Source organism: Microtus oregoni, unplaced genomic scaffold (genome assembly GCF_018167655.1).
Source record: "Microtus oregoni isolate MIOR12 unplaced genomic scaffold, Mior012 000002F_ref0000024, whole genome shotgun sequence".
Lineage (NCBI taxonomy): Eukaryota > Metazoa > Chordata > Mammalia > Rodentia > Cricetidae > Microtus > Microtus oregoni.
Window position 1 is genome coordinate 69,927,876 of NW_024543061.1, and position 19,728 is coordinate 69,947,603.

At 41.5% G+C, this 19,728-nt stretch overlaps 1 protein-coding gene across 1 annotated transcript in view; it reads left to right on the forward strand.

The window, feature by feature from the left end:
* The first annotated feature begins 18,679 nt into the window (after positions 1-18,679).
* The window catches only part of LOC121434260 (C-type lectin domain family 2 member D11-like), a 65,652-nt gene continuing 64,603 nt past the window's right edge, over positions 18,680-19,728 (forward strand). Inside the window, exon 1 of the mRNA XM_041633073.1 lies at positions 18,680-18,812. Within this exon, the coding sequence (XP_041489007.1) occupies positions 18,737-18,812 (76 nt within the window). The 5' untranslated portion in view covers positions 18,680-18,736. The remainder of the gene's footprint in view (positions 18,813-19,728) is intronic.

Genomic DNA, 19,728 nt, shown 5'->3' on the forward strand with positions numbered 1-19,728 from the left:
GTGTATTGCCACCTGACTGTGGCGTACTGGCATGAGTCTAACCAGCGTCTGTCTTGGGCAGGAGAATCATGGCATCTGCCACACTTCTCTTCTTTCCAGCATTCTGTTCTGTCTACTATGCCCACCTAAAGGCTGCCCTATCAAAAGGCCAAGGCAGTCTCTTTATTTAACCAATGAAAGCAATAGAAATACAGAAGGACCTCCTATACCATACCTTGACCTGAGCAGCTAGGCTGTCTATTCCCACCATTCTGTCCATGCCAGGGGATCTTCAGTTTAGATAAAAGGCAGTTTTGCCGAGTTGTCAGCAACTGCCAGTTGAAGTAAACTGCGGATGGATATTGTTGTGTGCCCATTTGTCTTCTGTCTTCTTTGGAGGAAGTAGAGTGCTGCTGCTAGGAGTCAACCTGTTTCTTTTTGTTATGAAAAGTTTTTTTTTTAATAATCAAGTATTTAAATATCACATTCCCCAGATCTCTGAGCAGTTGAGGGCTGTTTTTTAGGTATAACTACAGTATAGAATCTGCCTGGAGAGCTAGATCTGAGCTTGACCGCATTGGCTCTCAACTTAACAGGTAAGATTTACACTCATAAAAAGACAGAAAGAAGAAACTGCTTGCAATAGATGGTTAATGGCAGAACTGACAATAGTAGAGAATAGCTTAATATATTTTAAATGAGGGTTGGATTCAATATAAGGTATTTTTGTAAGAGACTTGAAAGTGCATACCAGTTTAAAACATGAGACATTGTTTTTATTGTCTGAAATGAGATGTAATGACCAATTATAACATTTAATAGTAAACATAGATGCATTTAAGTTACATGTATGAACACACACACACATAGAGTGAACAGCAATTGGGGAAAGTGGATGGTCTTAGTGGGCCCTACCATAGGCATGCCACTGTGCAAAACACACATGTAACAGAGACAACAAGAGGAATTTAGTGAAAAAAAAAACATAAGTAAACCAGGGGACAAGGCAGTGTATACTTCAGTAAAGATGAAAGAACATGGTTACCTGACCTGGCTTGGCGGTAAGGTAACAGAGTTAACGCTGGAGAACCAGGCAGGGAATACCTCAGTAAAGATGGTGGAACTTGGTCACCTGACCTGGCTCTCAACCAAGATGGTGACAAAGTCACCTGACCCCAGTCAAAAGGGCAGCAGTCACATGTTGTATGTTTGGGCTGCAGGGATTTTAAGCTTAATAAGAGAGACCTAGAGGCACAATATGCACTATGGCTGAGCTGCCATGACATGCTACCTGCAGAAGGGAGCAAAAGTCTATAACTGAAAAAGCTGCACCATGCCACAGCTGGAATTGAAAAAAGCTGGGGGATGGACATGAATGGCTTGCTGTCCACAGCTGAAATTGTGAAAACCCACAAAACACAACTAGGCACACAATAAGATGTCTCTCGACTGTGGGTGGGCTGTGAATCAGCGCATGACCATTGCAAGACTCATGGGGGGCATTCCCCCAGGCAATGAGTGGGAAGGTAAGGCCTGGCTGGATCCAGTCTCGATTGGAAGACAGAGAGGACAGAGGAGGCTCCCTGCAGCCATTTACAGGAAGGGGAAAAAAAGAAATGAGAAGAAATGGGAAAAAAGAGAAAGAATCCGAGGGACCCTGGGCCCTCAGTCGAATGCACTGCAAAGAGGTTACAGTGCTAGAGCAGGCTGACTGACCCAAAGTCAGTCCAAACACAATTTTGGTTGAGGGAAGTGACCATAGCAGAATGGGGCAAACTTACCAATGGAAGCTGATGGTGGGAGTAGAAAAAATCTGGTTCAGGATTCTGACCCATGGAAAATAACTGGAGCAGAAGAGCCCCTTGAGTCTCCAGCACCAATGAAATGGATTTGCTGCAGGTCCCTGGCAGCTTGCTACAAGGTGGAGACCATACAGCAGGTCCCCAAATGAAGGTGGCTGGTCCCCCAGCCATTATGTGGCTGGCTGGTTCCTGGCGAGCAGTGTGAGCAAGTGGCAAATGGGAGACACAGAGATAGGTACACCATACAGAACGGAATTGGACATTTATTTGGTGGTATAGAGGGGAAGGAAAAGGGGAGAAGGGGGAGAGAGAGAGAAGAGAGAGGAGAGAAAAGGGAAAGAAAGAGAAAGAGAGAGAAGGAAGAGAGAAAGGGAGAGAGAGTACAGAGAGAGAGAGAGGGAGGCTGAGGCTGCAAGCAGGAAGGGAGTGGGCATGGCTTGTCTTTTAAAGAGGTAGACATTACACTCATGATATTTTTAAAGAATGCATAATTAACAATCTCTTTATATATTGTATTTCTGGTTGCAATATTTTATTTCCATATTAAAATAGCTTCAGTACAAAATTATTATTTTTCTGGCTAAATTTAGCAGAAATAAAACATAAAGTTTCTATTTTATAAGAAAACTAACTTATAAACTATTAACACTAGCTTTGCTTAAATCATAAACTTTTAAGGACAATTAAAAAATACAGCCTAATCATTAATTATCTAATCAAATAACTTATAAACTGTTAAGAATACATTTACTCTAAACTGTGCAACCTATTAATTAAAAATTCATTTAAATTAGAAGTTACTAATTAAAAATACCAATTATTGACTAATCTTATAAATATTCAAATATATTCTAATAATTTTGAATATATTTTCTTATATATTTGAAACTATACTTATAAATATACTGTTTTGATATAAATAATTTACTTACTTAGCATTCTGCTATTTAAGTTGTTTAAATGTCTCATAAATTAACAAAACTATGGCTTGTTCTAATTTCTGCTTGAGCTTGATATTTTAATTATGTATACAATGGAGTCAATCACCTTCCTTTATCTGTTATCAAGACAGGATCAGTCCTCTAATTTACTCCTTTCCAAACATAATCCCAAAACCTAAATTTAACATCGGTTGTCACTGACTTATAAAGCTATGACTAAATATATCAAACATCCTTCTCAAGGCTTCAGATGCCTTTTCAACGTTTCTCATTAGGTAAAAGTCAAGTCCCAGGCCTCACTTCCTTAGGTTAACACCAAATTAAAAAAAAAAAAAAAACAAAACTTTTTTTCTACCTAATCCCAAATAATAATAAACTTACATATCTGACATTTTTGCCTATTAAGAAATGTTCCTATAAGCTGCAAGAGATCAATTTAGATCCATCAGCATCATCTCAGGTCAAAATAAACTCAGGAAAGTATTACTTGTCTACAGTTTGCTTTCCTACCTGTCTTTTTTTTTGGGGGGGGGGGGAGGATTTTTTCCTCTCTTATTCTCCCTTGCCAAAAATGTTCTTTATGACATCTTCCAAAATATTGCACCTAAAAATTCTAAGTGTCCACCTAAGAGAGAAAGCTTCCTCTCTAAAATCCCTTAACTCCATGTTCTGCCCTTAATATTTATTTATTCGCCCAGATTTATAATTATTTTAACATGTTACACATTGCTCATCCTTTGGCCATGGCTACTTTCTTGCTACAGTCCTGCATCCCCACCATCCAGTTCTTACAGCAGGGGTCACTGTTGCATTCTCCAGACACAGACAGCTCCAAAGCTGCCTACAGGCCTCACAAGGCAGAAGCACCCTGGTCTTCCTGGGTTTCCACTGTATTTCAGCTTTTACAATCTCCAGCTTTATCCCCATATCAGCATGAAGAGACCATTAGCCATTTCTACCTCTCTTTGTCACTTACCACAATTTCTATATTGAACTCTATAGCTCAAAGGCTGGAATATTAGTTTAGAATGTAAGTTTTATGTATTAGACTTTGATTATGATTAATCTGTATATTGACAAAACATTATTAGATAAAGAGTTTACCTGAATTAGCAATGAGCATCTTTAGGATGGAGGCTATAATTGAAGGTGGTCTACTAAGAGAAATTTGTAATCAAGGCAAAAATAAACAATATTAACTATGAGTGGGCGGTACCAACTTGTCTCAAAATTTTCATAGCAAGATTTTCATAGCAGAACAATTGCCAGGAATACATATGGAGAATGTCTGGTAATATGTATATTACAGGGTCATGAACTGAATTTATACAATTGGATATAGAACATTCTAAACTAACATTCATTTTTTGATAACTCAATACAACAATTTTTAAACACACCCCTCTGTCTTATAGAAGATCAGAGATATTCTGAAATCATATACAACTCATCTACAAGACAGTTAAACTAGGTCTCAGCTTGTTATCAATATAGATTATTGGTTACCAATTTCAAAATTATTATTATTCTTCCAGTCATCTCCAGACTTTTAATTACCCACATTACTTGCTTCCATAAAAGATATTTACATGCTTCTTTTTAAATAAGAAAGGGGCAGATGTCAAGGGCCGTGAGAGCAGGGTAATTAGTGTTTAACTCACAGTGTTAACTAGTGATAGCTAGTGATAACTCAGTGTCAGTGTGATGGGAGATATCAAAGACACATTTGGAGTCTGAATAAAGGTTTTGAAGTGTTCCTTTACTAATTGAAAGACATAGATGTGAGCCATTAGTTTGGCCTATTGAGCTATGATGCAGGCTGGAATGGCCTGCTAAAATATATGAAAAGGCTTTGTAATGGGTATACGAAGGGGTTTGTGAGAGGGACCAGGGACTGCCTCATATAGAGGGTGAGCAAGAAGGGAGAAATAGGAGATCCAAGACCATAAGAAAACAGGCATCCCAACTGCTCTGGACAAGTCCCCAGCAGCCAGCCAACATCTGAGGGACATTTGGGCAGGCTATATTACCACCCCTGACACCACTGAACTTGGTTAACTTTATGACCTGTACCATAACCCAATACCAACTAATGCCATCATCCTCCCCATGGCAAACCATCCACCACAATATCAGCAGCCCCTATAGAAGTACAAAAGCCCCTATAAGTACAAGCATCCCCACACTGATTGAAAGAACAGCAGACCCCTCAGTAACAAGGGCTATCCAAACCAGCTGTTAGAACATCAGTCCTTATAGACAATAGCACCACCTACTTCAGTAGGAAGAACCAAAACCATAGGCACAAGAAAAGCCTACACAAGTCAGAAGAACTGGAGGATATAATGCATTTAGGCACCCCAAACCCCACAACCTCAGTTGAGACAACCCTACTAGACCTGAGGACCAATGAGCAACCAGAACCCTTGTTCATTCATGACAAAAGATAACAAAGAAAACAGACAGTGAAGAAAGAAAAGACTTATACAACAGACACAGCAATAATCAACATCTGTACCTATAATATATACATATCTATAATTACCCAAAGATAGATGGGTAAACAGCAGTATAAGAAGAATATGTACAACAACATAAAGGGTAATAGGGCAACACCAGAACCCAGTGGTTCTCCAAAAGCAAGACCTGAACAACTCAACACAGATGAAGCAGAAGAAAATGACCTCAAAATAATTTCATGAAGATAAGAGAGGCATTTAACATGAAAATAAAAAATTCCCTTAAAGATATCCCCTGCAGGGGAGCTGGGAGGCTGCAAACACAACCACTGGGAGGAAAGGAAAGGAATCATGTGTTCCTCTTTTGGGAGTTCACTTAAATACCCCATGGGAGTGTGTGGGGGGGGTCAGGACCTGGCATGCTCAGATTTGGAGTCCAGACAAATACAACTCTCAGGCCTGTGGGATGGGGGCTATGCTTCAAACTTAATATTCCATACTCTTTGGATATAGGGATGTCAGGAAATTAAAGTGATAGGCTCTCTAAGGAAAAGGGGCATTGACTCAATTCTGGCTACTTCCTGAGGGTATAGAGTGATGGGGGTAAAAGGAGAGCTAGGTGTTGTTGGGTCCATGCTCACCGAGAGGTGTGGCTGCAAAGACATCCCATGTACTATCATCCTGGAGAGGTCAGACATCTGGTCCTTGGGGGAGTTGAGAAGGCAGGTGTCTAGGAAGAAAATATTGTTATTACCAAAGATTCGTGTGCTAGGATGAGGAGAAGGTAGGCCCTTCATTGTGGCATTCTGGAAAACTAGAGGTCCTGTCTGCTGGACAGACCAAGTGTCCTGAGTAGGTGCCCTCTTGAGCCTGAAAAGATGGTACCAATATGGGTGTCGCAGGAGCTTGGCAGCCGAGGGGTTGTTTGAGGATTACCATGCAAGATCCTGTCCATTGAGGTTCGAGAGACCTGAGAGTTAACTGTTTGTGGAGTACTCTGTCCCTTGTGGTAAGCAGGGCAGGTTTAGGGGCATTGGGGTCCACTGGTGTGGGGGCAGAGGGACAAGTGTCAGCATGTGAACAGAGAAGAGACCTTAAAAGGGAAAGGTAGGGTAGGTACCCTGCCAGTGGAGGAGTTTGGACTGGGAGGTGATGGTTAAGGAGAAAGGGCATGCCGTAAAGCAGCTCAAAAGTGCTCAGGCCCATAGGGGAACGTGAGGTGGCCCTGCGGTGAGTCAGGACCATGGGGAGAAGGGAGGGCCAAGATAACCTGCGTTCAGTGGGAGAGCTTGGTTAGCTGTTGTTTAATGAGTCCAATGTCCATCTGGATGTCCTGTTTTATCCATTGATGCATGCTCTGTATCTCTGTCAGTGGTTGAGGTATGGGCATTTCTTTATTGCTTTCGTAAAGTCAATTTTTTCCACTTTTCCTGTGTTAGGGTGTTCAAATACTTCTGTTGTAAGATTATTGGGTTCTGGTGTTTTCATGTTGTTTTTCAGATTATTGGGTGAATTCTTGCCTTGGCGCCTGCCCATCTCCTCCTATCGATCCTATCTAATGGGTCTTTTAAAACCAGATCAGGTTTCCCTGCTGGCCAAGGGCTCCGCTTACAAAATGCCCTCATTCTATTTCCTGGCACCTGCCGTGGGCCAAGAACCCTTTCACCCCTCAGAAGGGTCTTCAGGAACAGGACCAGGCTCCCCGTTTGCCAGTAATCTCGCCAACAAAAGGCCTACCTCTTTGATTTAATTGTAGTGGGGCGATCTGCTCTCATTATTGCGCCCCCGTCCCGCCGCTTGCGTCTGCCGCCGTGCAGGTCCCCGCCGCTTGCGTCTGTCACTGCGCCAGTCCCCCAAAGCCTATTCCTGATTGTGTCTTGCACTTGGCTCAACTGTAGTGGGATGCTCTGCTCACAGTGTGGGCTTCACTGTTTCATGCTTGGACCATCCCGCGTCTGCTCCGCGCCTCTCCGCCATGTCTGCACTGTGCCTGTTCTTGTTTTAAAACTTGAACAAAGCTCAGTACTTGTCTGTGGATCTCTGCATATGCTTCCATCAGTCACTGGATAGAGTGTCTCTGATAACAATTAGGGTAGTCACCAATCTGATTACAGCTGGGAGTCTTGTTGGAAAGGAGACGAAAGGATTGTATGAGCCTGGGGTGTCATGATGAAGAAACCCATAGAAACAGCTGACCTGAGCTCATGAGAGTCATGTAATCTAGGTCAACAATTCCAGTGCTTCCATGGACCCACATAGGCCATCTCCATGTTGGTGTCAATTGTGTAGCTTGGTGTCTTTGTAAGGCTAACGACAGTGAGATCAGGACTTGTCCCCAGTTCTTAGCTGGCTTTTGGTAACCTATTCCCCATCTAGATTGCCTTGCCCAATCTTGATGCAGGGGAAAATTGGTCTTGCTTTGTTCAAGTCCATGAGAGGCCTGTCCATTTCTGAGAGCAGATGGAGGAGAAATGAATGGAAAGGTGGCATGAAGGAATAGAAAGAGAGTAGGTAGGGAAAATTGTGGTCAGTATGTAAAATAAATGAAAAAATGTTTTTTAGAGTAAGAAAAACATTGTCAGGCCTATCACAGCAATACCCCAGTCCCTGCTACCAACTTTTGTCTTAGGGTTTCTATTGCTGTGAAGAACACCATGACAACAGCAACTCTTTGATGGCGAACCTAGCCAAACACATTCAGTTTTGGGCGTGTTCCCCTTGGGCCAAAAGAAAACATATAAAAACATCCATGTGCATTTGTTTCCCTCTCTTTGTTTTCCTTCGCTCCACTGCAACCCTGGTTTTGTAAGCCCACCTTCTTCTTTTTATTAAAGCTGAATATTTTATATTAAAGCTAGTCTGGTTAATTCTAATTACTGGTCGTTTATGTTCCTTCAACTCTTATAAAGTCAAACATTTAATTGGGGTGAGTTACAGTTTCAAAGACTTAGTCAATTATGTCATGGCAGGACATGGTGTTATGCAGGCAGACATGGTGCTGGATAAGGAGCTGAGAGTTCTATGTCTTGATCCACAGTCAAGAGGAAGTGAATTGTCTATGGCACTGAATGTATCTTGAGCAAAGGGGAACTCAAGCCCACACCCACAGTGATGCACTTCCTCTTAGAAGGCCACACCTACTGCAACAAAGCCACACCTCCTAATACTACCACTCCATTTGGTGGCCATTTTCTTTCAAATCACCATACTAACCATTAGTTACCATTAGTCACCATACTAACCATAGTTACCATTCTATTTTGTTATTTATTAGTGTTAATTTCTTTTTGTTGTTGTTTTTTTTTTTGTTGTTGTTGTTGTTTTGTTTTTCGAGACACGGTTTCTTTGTAGCTTTGGTGCCCATCCAGGAACTAGCTCTTGTAGACCAGGCTGGCCTCGAACTCCCAGAGATCCGCCTGCCTCTGCCTCCCCAGTGCTGGGATTAAAGGTGTGCGCCACCACTGCCCGGCTTAGTGTTAATTTCTTACTGTACCTAATTTATAAATTGAAATTCATCATAGAAATATTGGCTTGATAGTTTTGGGGTAACACGACACAAGCAAATGTCATTTGAGAGATGGGAATCTTGATTAAGAAAATGTCTTAAGAAAATGACTCCACAAAAGCCTGTAAGACATTTTCTTAATTAATAATGGATGGGGAGGGCCCAGGCCATTGGGTGTGGAGCCATCCCTAAACTGGTAGTCCTGGATTTTCTGAGAAAGTAGTCTGAGCAATGTTGAAGAGCAAGCCAGTAAGCAGCACCCCTGTATGACAAATGCATCAACTTTTGTCTTCAGGTTCCTGCCCTATTTGATTTCCTGTCCTGACTTCCTTCTATGATGAACAGTGATATGAAAGTGTAAGTCAAATAAAACCTTTTAATTTCCACCATCCCCCCCAAGAAAAATTTGGTGGCTAATAACTGTCTATATGGGATCTAATGACTGTAAGCACCTCAAGGTATGTGCAAATGACAAGGTCCCACCCTCGAGGATCTCCAACTCCCAGACTCTGTCAACAATACTCTCTAAAGTTGATAAAGCCAACTTCAACCCCTCCAGATACAGGCAGTCAAGGTCTCCCTTACAGACTTAAAAGCTCTAGCTCAGGACTTCAAATCCAATTGCCACTCTGGAAAACTCCACTATCCTCTCCTCAAGAAACTCTATATTAGTCCCTGACTTCTGCCAAATTCTTTGCTGCTTCTTGCCCAAGAAGAGACAGCCATCCTCCTGGATTTTTCCCTCCCAAAAATCTATTGTGTGATGTTTGTTGTGCAGTATGACTTTGTGGATTCTTTGGTCCCCACTGCCATGATACATTTCCCTCCAGAGATGCACCACTTTCATTGTGGGAAACTTCTTCCTCAGGGCTGTAAGGCTTCCATTGATGAGGCCTTTCCCCTCAGAGATATAACACAATGCTCTTTTCTTGTGTGCAGGCATGCATGCAGACAGACCACTCAAACACATGAATAAATAAATCTTAAAACAAACAAAAACACTGATAGGACAAAAGAAATATTGAAAAGTGAATATTAATGATAAAGCCTATGTGGTCATGTGTACCCATAATTCTGGCCATCTAGGAATTACATAGAAACCTTGTTAGAAAATAAGTTTATAGAAGTGGATGGTGGCAGAGATTAATACTGGATGCTTTCCAGACATGTGTGAGTTACTTTACAAGTCAATGCATTAAGAAGAGAGAATTAACTAAGGAGAGGTTTGTAACCAGTAATTTTACCTTTTTGGGGACTCATCAGCACAGTGCCATGAATGATCAAACAAAAACTAAAACATATTCTTCTTACACCTCGAGAATATGTAAACTGTTACAAGAATATCATCAAATACTTAAGAAATCTCACTAGTTAACTGTTACCTGATCTTAAATGTATCAAATAAAGAGTAAAACTTAAATGACATGCTGATATGTAAAATTATAAAAAAAATTAATAAAAAAATGGCATTGCTTGCCAAAGTTTTTAGTTTACTATAATTAAAAAATATAGTGTTTTCTATTTCCATCTATTTGCATACAAAATTCAAGATGTCATTGTTTTTTACCGCTGAGTAGTACTCTAATATGTATATATTCCACACTTTCTTCATCCATTTTTCCATTGAAGGACATCTAGGTTGTTTCCAGGTTCTGGCTATTACAAACAATGCTGCTATGAACATAGTTGAACAAATGCTTTTATAATATGATAGGGCATCTCTTGGGCATATTCCCTAGAGTGGTATTACTGGGTCCTAGGGTATGTTGATCCCGAATTTCCTGAGAAACTGCCATACTGCTTTCCAGAGTGGTTGCACAAGTTTGCATTCCCACCAGCAATGGATGAGTGTACCCCTTTCTCCACAACCTCTCCAACAAAGGCTATCATTGGTGTTTTTGATTTTAGCCATTCTGACAGGTGTAAGATGGTATCTTAAAGTTGTCTTGATTTGCATTTCCCTGATAGCTAAGGAATTTGAGCATGACCTTAAGTCATGACCTTTTGGGCATTTGAACTTCTTCTGTTGAGTATTCTCTGTTCAGTTCAATGCCCCATTTTTTAATTGTGTTAATTAGCATTTTAAAGTCTAGTTTCTTAAGTTTTATATATTTTGGAGATCAGACCTTTGTCTGTTGCGGGGTTGGCAATCTTCAAAGGACATTGAGCCTACAATTTGTGATCCTAAAGAAGCTAAATAAGAAGGTGAACCCAAAGAAAAACATATAGTTATCCTCCTGGGTATTGGAAGTAGACAAGATTGCTGGGCAAAAAATTGGGGTCTTGGGGGTGGGGTGGGATGGGGGTGAGGGGACATGGGGAAAGAAAAGTGAGAAGGGCAGGATGGGTGGAACTTGGATAAATGAGATGGTTGGGATAAAGGAAGGGTGGATATGGGAGCAGGGAATTATATATCTTAATTAAGGGAACCATATTAGGGTTGGCAAGAGACTTGAACCTAGAGGGGCTCCTAGGTGCCCAGGGCAAGGTCCCCAGTTAGTTCCTTGGGCAACAGAGGATAGGGAACCTGAAATGGCCCTATCCTATAGCCATACTGATGAATATCTTGCATATCACCATAGAACCTTCATCTGGCGATGGATGGAGATAGAGACAGAGACCCACAATGGAGCACCGGACTGAGCTCCCAATGTCCCAATGAGGAGCAGAAGGATGGAGAACATGAGCAAGAAAGTCAGGACCGTGAGGGGTGCACCCACCCACTGAGACAGTGGGGCTGATCTAATGGGAGCTCACCAAGGCCAGCTGGACTGTGACTGAAAAAGCATGGGATAAAACTGGACTCTCTGAACATGGCGGACAATGAGGGCTGATGAGAAGCCAAGGACAATAGCACTGGGTTTTGATCCTACTTCATGTTCTGGCTTTGTGGGAGCCTGACCAGTTTGGATGTTCACCTTCCTAGACCAGAATGGAGTGGGGAGGACTTTGGACTTTCCACAGGGCAGAGAACCCTGACGCTCTTCAGATTGGAGAGGGAGAGGGAAAGGAGAGGGCGGAGGGGCAGAGGAGTGGAGGAGGCAGACGGAAATGGGAGGCTGGGAGGAGGTAGAAAAAATTTTTCAATAAAAAAAAATAAAAAATATAAACTGAGAAATAAAGAACAATAGAATTTTAACAAAGATCCCTAAGAATGAAATTACGGAGTATACAGTATATAATCCTCTCTATAACTTTCTTCATGTAGTTCACTGAATTTTGTAATAGAATGTTTGTTGTAATTGGAGTGGCGGCGCTGCATCCCCAGCACCTCGGCCGCCTGCTAGCATATGCCCCAAAATAACATCACACAAACTGTATTCTTTTAAACACTGCTTGGCCCATTATATCTAGCCTCTTCTCGGCTAACTCTCGAACCTGGAACTAGCCCATTTCTAATAACTTGTGTAGCACTCCAAGGTGTGCTTACCAGAAAGATTCTAGCCTACATCCCTCCTGGGTCGGAGTTCATTGTGTCTGCCTCAGAGAGCAGAGCTATCGCGTCTGCCTGGGAGAGGGGAGCATGGCGTCTCTGAGCTCACATTCTCTTCCTCCCAGCATTCTGTTCTGTTTATTCCTCCCACCTATGTTTTAACCTATGAGGGCCAGCCAAGCAGTTTCTTTATTTTTTTAACCAATGACCTTCCTCCATCAAATGTTCACTGTTTCTAAAATATTGGAGGCCACAGACGAATTATCATCATTCTTGTGATTATTGAATTATTTTATGGTTTCATTTACCCACTGTTTTTTAGGTCACCAGTCATTCAAAGAGAGAATTAATTTTTAAAAATGTTTACATGTGGTCATAAAAGTAGAGTTTACTGATGCTGATGTGAATGTACTTGAGGTTTAAGATAAGAATGCAACTCATACCCAAGTACATATTTAATGTAAAATCATGTGAGTACCCCAACCACCGGTAAGTATAGTCCTCTAAGACAGTTTTCACCCTTGATGCCATCACACGTTATGAACTGATTTTATATAATGGTATTAGCAGATCAAGAATGGGGCATCAACCATTGGTTACATGTGACAGGTTTCTCACAAGTGCTTTGTCACTTTTCTTACCTTAGATTAAAGACTCCTGGACATTGAATACTATAAAGTATGACTATTGGACTTGCTACAAATCTACTAATTGTTTACATGATTTCTGCTACTACTGATCACTGGGCAACACTGGTAAGCACATTTTCCTTTTTCTTGGACAGAAACTCTGAAAAAAAAATTCTGCACTACTGACAGTAGCCATGCAACTTCTTTATGGGACAAAGTCTAAGAATAGCACAAAGAACTCTTCTTGTGGAGAGACCCTGGAGACCCTGACCCACATGGAAAAGAACTGTGGACAGTTTGCTGCATGATCCTGGGAATGGCCCTGAGATTGTGTGATATGGGTCTCCCTGCTTACTCTATACTAGCCATACTGCAGGCCTGAATGAGCTAGAGTAGGTCATGAAGGTTAATAGCACATATTTTCAGATCTGTTCTGGTAAACAATAATTTCAATCATAAAAGTTTTAAAGAATATTTATTAAATCTATTTATTAAAGAGATGGAATCAAAGATTAAAGGGAACATTTCAGGAATGGGGAATAAAGAAGAATCATAGAAACCCACAGTTCCCTCATTTCTTTCCTTATTTACAGGGTGTGTTAGTTGGACTTTTTCTGGGCCTATCAGATTATCTGTGGTGACTGGGAAAGATGTATTTATTAATAACAGATGAAAAAATAATCATAACCCCATTAATTAACATTGTGAGAGGTTTTGCTTGTGTCTTTGCAGAAAATGGACTGTAGCATGTCTGGATCCCTTCCCAGCTCACCAGACCTTGTACAGCTGATTTGAGCAATAAAGCAGATTAAACTGAACAGCCTCACGAAAAGGCACCAAGTACCTGTCCTGCTCATGTGTTTCTTTACTGCATGAAGTTCAGAAAATATCAATGCTGGAATTTATTGGGCATAGGTACCTAACCCTCCCTTGTTAAGTGAAGGCCAGAGGACCTTGTACTGAGCTGTTTGCTAATGTTTCCAATCTATTTCCTGATATAAGTCCTATGAGAGAAGATTCTAAAATTTGAGATGACATATTCCTATTCCCAGACACCCTCTTTGTTTTCATACTCCTTCTAACCTATTTACCTAAGTTATTATCTTTTTTCATGTAATGTATTGGTTGAAATGTTCAGCTTTTTGTTCCTGAAGCACTGTTTTCAGGAATGCAAAATCTTATTAGCGAGGGTGGGGGAATGAAGGAGAAAATGCAGTAATGCCATAGGAGTCTGCCTACCTGGAACATTGCCCTTCTAAATAAGAAACAAGACACACCATGCTCCTGGGTATTCCCAGAAGTTGGAACACTAGCAGCCTGTAACTGGCTTGCTCAAGAGTCTACACTCTCAAGTCTTCTTTATGTGCTTCTCCCACATAAAGAACTGAGTGGTGTGATCACTCACTGTGCACTCCAAAGTAATGTTTTAACCAATCACAGTCCATAGGGTTCCATTCTATAAGTAGTTGTTCAGCTACAGCAAAGCAGAGGCTGTTCCCTGAAACTGTCTCCAGAGGGGTTCAGCGCTGGGCTCTTTACTGAACCTCTGGAATTTTTTTTTTCTTGTGGAGGGGCAGATATTTGGATAATGACAGCAAGACAATGTCTGTAATCCCTAGTGTGATCCTGAGGGAAGAAGGGAGTCAGAGGTGGGACAATCCTGAGAAGGTCTTAGGCCAGTTAGTCTGACTAATGGAGAATCAAAAAGATACCTTAAAAGAAGGTAGAAAGGTGAGAGCTCTGTGAAGAGCTTTCCATATGTTTATATTTTATTTACTCTAAAATGTTTATTCTAATGTAAATTCCTCATCAACTTTCAGATTTGGTTTTCCCAGATTCTGATGTGGTTTATCATAAAGGAGTGTCTGAGGCATGCCTGTGCAAAGTCCCCAAGCAAGTTATTCTTGTAATCATTGTGTGGAAATGTCATAGTTTAGCTGGCTGAGAATTCTTACCTCCACCTGGATGGCAAGAAGTTGACAGTCATGCTCACAGTTGTTCTCTGACCTCCACATGTGTGCTCTACCGCATGTGTGCTCTACCACACGTGTGCTCTACCACATGTGTGCTCTACCGCACGTGTGCTCTACCGCACATGTGCTCTACCGCACGTGTGCTCTTCCGCACGTGTGCTCTACCGCACGTGTGCTCTACCGCACGTGTGCTCTACCTCACGTGTGCTCTACCTCACGTGTGTTCTACGGCACGTGTGCTCTACCGCACGTGTGCTCTACCGCACGTGTGATCTACCTCATGTGTGCTCTACCACATGTGTGCTCTCCTGCATGTGTGCTCTCCTGCATGTGTGCCTATTCTCAAGAAGAAACACACACACATCCACATCCCCCTCCCACACACACACACTGCGTTTGTTCTATTAAATCACTACGTTTGCTTTATCTTTTGGAAACAGTTTAAATCAGACTGTTTGCAATCAGAAGGTCCACTGGGCTCTACATGATGCTGCAATGATTTCAACCTAGGGCAGAGGGGAAACACCTTCCCTGGTGGTGTACTAAGCACACTCTATGACAGAGGCTAAGAGCCCAGCCTGTGATTGGTCCAAAAATAAGCCTCAAAGGCTGCGACTGGTGCAGAAGTTAAGGTTGTGAGTGACCTACACAAAGTGCTGTGACTAGTGAGAAACCGATGGCAATGACTGTGACTTTTCTCCGGTTACTCAGGAATGTTGCTCTGCCTCACCAGGTCAGCTCTATGCCCTCCTGTGCTGCGTCCCAGGGTGTTTCAACATCATGAACAAAGACTTCCCTGAAGTAGCCTGTTCTTGCCTGCTCTAAGCAGTCAGGCTGAATTGGTAATACCAGGGAAGCATCAGCAGGGACAGCTGAGAGCAGCAGTGTCAGCACAGGCCACAGAATGGCAGAGGCAGAATGGCAAAGACATGGACAGCTGAGTGTGGTTAGCTTATGCAGTGAGCACAGCAAGGCAGCTGTGGATTGACAGCTGAGCAAGAAGCAGGTGATCAATTTGTGAACATCCAGGCCAGGAGGGAGAAGAGAAGTAGAAAGTGGACAAAGTGGACAGAGCTGAGGCTGAAGAAGAATAAAGGCTGTGCGGAGCAAGTGAAGGGAAATAGCAGGTCCTTATTGCCAAAGAAATTTCAGAGAGCTACCAAGTCTTTACAGACAAGGGTCTCAGACCTGGTGAGAGCTGCAACACAGGCTTCTGCTAAGCACTAAGAGTACAGAGTTTTCAGATCTGAACACTTGAGGGCTGAGGCCACAGATCACTGAAGCCTGCACAAGTACTGAACACTTGAGGGCGCCAGTAGTTGGTGATTCCCAGACAGCTGCTGTGCCCCACTTCTACAAACAGAAATGGAAGAAACTGCTTGCCATCCAAGTGGAGGAAAGAACCTTCACCCAGCTGGTCTCTGACATTCCTACACAGGATATGAAACATGTAATTACAAGAATAACTTGCTTGGGATCTTTACATAGACATGGTTCTGACATTCCTTTATCACAACCCACATCAGAGTCGGGGGAAAACAAATTTGGAAGTTGATGAAGAATTTGCATTAGAATAAACACTTTAGGATAAATAAAATATACTCACATGGAAAGCTCTTCATACTCTAATAAGAAGAGAAGCAGAAGAGGCAATACAGAGTATGACAGGGAAAGAGATCAGGATTTGAAGTTTTTGTGTGGGTTTATGGAAGACAGGGTGTGCTACCAGCTAGATTGAAAGCCTTCCATGACTTTGTTTTAAGCTGCCAGGCATTGCCTTCGGTCAAGAGGATGAGGAAGAAATGAATGAGGTCCAACACCAGGAGACTTCATTAGTTAAGAAAGACACTAATGAAAGATTGCCTTCAGCTTGGACAGAAAAAAAAAAAATTGGTGTTGGGTTACATTTAGCTACCTCCTACGCTAAAAAACCTCAAGAGATATACTCTTATATTCTTCTTTTGTACCTCAAACTTGTGCTGATGTGTGAGGAAATAATTACTTGTATAACAAGACTTTGTCAAGCTTTTTCTGAGGGACTGCAAACTTCCAATAATGACATGGAGACATTATTAATTATGAGAGTTTAGTCTTTAGCTTAGGCTTGTTCCCAACTAGCTCTTATAACTTATCCCATTTCTATTAGTCTTCATTCTGAAATGTGCCTTTTTACCTCTTGTCCATTCTGTATCCAATTCCCTCTGTGTCTCACTGGCATCTCCTCTTTTCTTACTCCCAGAGTTCCACTCTCTCCCCAGAAACCTTGTCTATCCTCTCCTGCCTAGCTATTGGCCATTCATATTTTTATTAAATCAATCTGGTGTCTTAGGCAGGTGAGGCAAAACATAGACATATTTTCACGTAGTATAAACAAATATCCTGCAACATACCTGGACATAAGAAAATCTGGGGGACACTCATCTCCAACTACATTGACAGTTGAGTGCCCCAAATACCTGAATTCAAAGCCCCTCTGACCACATATCTATTATCTCATATTTTATAGTATACATATGTTTATATATAGTATTTATATTACTATATTGATTACATGTTATTGGCATATTTTATATAATTAATATATTAAATTTGTAGTACTTTTTAAAACATTTATTTTAACTGATTTCTTTTATGTGCATTGATGTGAGGGTGTCAGATCCCCTGGAACTGGAGTTAAAAAGCTGTGAGCTGGGTTCTGGGAATTGAACTCGGGTCCTCTCTAAGAGCAGCCAATGCTGTTAACCATTGAGTCATCTCTCCAGCCCCTAAGTTTGGAGTACTTTTTAACTTAGCCTTTGCAGGCCTGAAGCTCCCTCTGTAGACCAGGCTAGCCTAGGACTCATAGAGATTGACCTATCACAGCCTCCCCAGTTCTGAAGTCAGAGTCATATGCTACTGTACCCATCACCCAAATATTTTATTCTAGTATTTTAAAATTTTTCTGAGATGTTTACAATTTTCCTTGGCATATGCTTCTAAATGATGAAAACAATGCAATTTGTTGCTTGGTTTTTGATTTTTTTTTAGGATGATTATATTCCTTTGCTATATCTCTGGAGTACCTGCATTATAAATCCAAACTTTTCAAGCCTGTGATTCCAGCTCTGAAACAATCTGACATGTGCTTCTGACCTCTGCAGGCAGCTGTACTCACAAATACAGACCCACAGAAAGGTATACCCACACACATATAATTAAACCAACACAAATAATTTTAGAAAAACTCCAACTCTGTTTCATAAACTGTCTATCCCCGTAATTCTTCTTGGCATCAAAGCTATGAATCTTGGTTTCCCCTGAGTAAAAAGTCCCTGAAAATCTAGAGAAATGAGTCTCAGCCTGTAAGTTGTGACCTCTTTTGCAGGAGGGGATTGAATGTCCATATCACAGGGGTCACATATCAGATATCCTGCATAGCAATATTTACATTCTGATTCAGAGCAATAGCAATACTACAGTAGTAGTGAAATAAATTTATCATTGGCTATCACCGCAGTATGATGAGCTGTCTTAATGGGGGACAGCATTAAGAAGGTTGAGAACCACTGATCTAGAGGCATTTCTTGGACTGGTGAAGGTGGCAGTGGGATGTGTCTTTCTGTCCCCACACCACCAATCAAACATTTCCATATCAGAAACTGTCATTTGAGATAGCCTGAATGACTCATAATTGCCTCCAGAAAAAACGATCTCTTATTCCCAGAGAGGAGAGAAATGTGTTTATTGACTGTGGACAGTGTGTCTCCAGCTCTCACCATTCTGACTCTTGTCTCCCAGACATTCAGTCTCTGGATCTTTAGCACACAGAATCCTCTGACCTGGCTCTGGTGCCTGCTTCTTAAATGATTTCCTCAAACTTCACAGCTGCAGCATTATGGGGCTCACCACTCCCCTTTGTGTGGGAGCCAAGGCATAAAGCTTGCTGAGTGGAACCGCCCAAGCATAAATGGCATTTCTTCCCTCTCAACGTTTTCAGTTTCTTGTTGTAGCTGAAACTCAGCCTGTCAGCTCTGAGATGAGTGCTGCAGAGGCTGCAGAGGCTTTTCTGGACATGTTCAGTACCACAGACAGACTGCAGGAAGGCGAGATCGGTAAGTATTTAATGCATATTCGAATGGACCTACAAGAGCAGAGAGCTGCTTGTCAGGGACGGGAATAGAAGCAGAAGGCAGAGGAGCTGAACCTCAGGACTGTGAGCCTGCCACAGTGGGTTTCTGCAGAACCAGAAAACGCAGACAGGAGTTTAGCAGACAGGAGTTTAGTTAGCTAGGAGGTTTTTACATTACTTATTCTATTGGAGCATATAATATTTAACACTTAAATAGTTCTCACACAAGAGAAATGAACAATGAATTGCTATACAAAAGCCTTAGTGAAGGCTTTTCTTTTCTTTTCTTTTTTTTTTTTTATTCTTTGTTCTTAGCTTGCTTGCTAGTCCACTCTTCTCCCAGGGATCTGGTAAATTACACTCTGGTGAATCACACCAAGTCCCTGTGGAAAATGCTTGCTTTTTAAGTACCACAGCAAGGGCAAATTCAAACAACAGCTTAGCACTGTGCACAGTGACAGGAGGTGCATGGGAAGCTGATGCTTTTGCCTTGCAGATCCATTGTGATGGAAAAGGATGTAAGGAGAAGGCGGGAGACCTGGGGTCCAGGCTGATCCCACCTAGGAACAAATCTTCTGCATTTTAAGCTTCTAGTAAATTATACTAGGGAATATAATGGGTTTTCTACTTTAGTCTTCAGAAAGAAAGCGAATTTGTGTTTCTTGCATTTTGAAAATGTCTATGCTTCATTATATTTCACTCTTTTATCTTTTTTTTTCTTCATCCCTGTCCCTTCACCTTAATTTTTTTCATTTAGGTAAAGATACTGGATTTTGGCAAAACAAGACTGTTATTTACCAAAATTTAAAATTAATGACGAAATATTAACACCTATCACTTAAGCCTAGTATTCTCCTAACTGAAACATTATTATTAGCTATTACATTTCTTATTCTTAA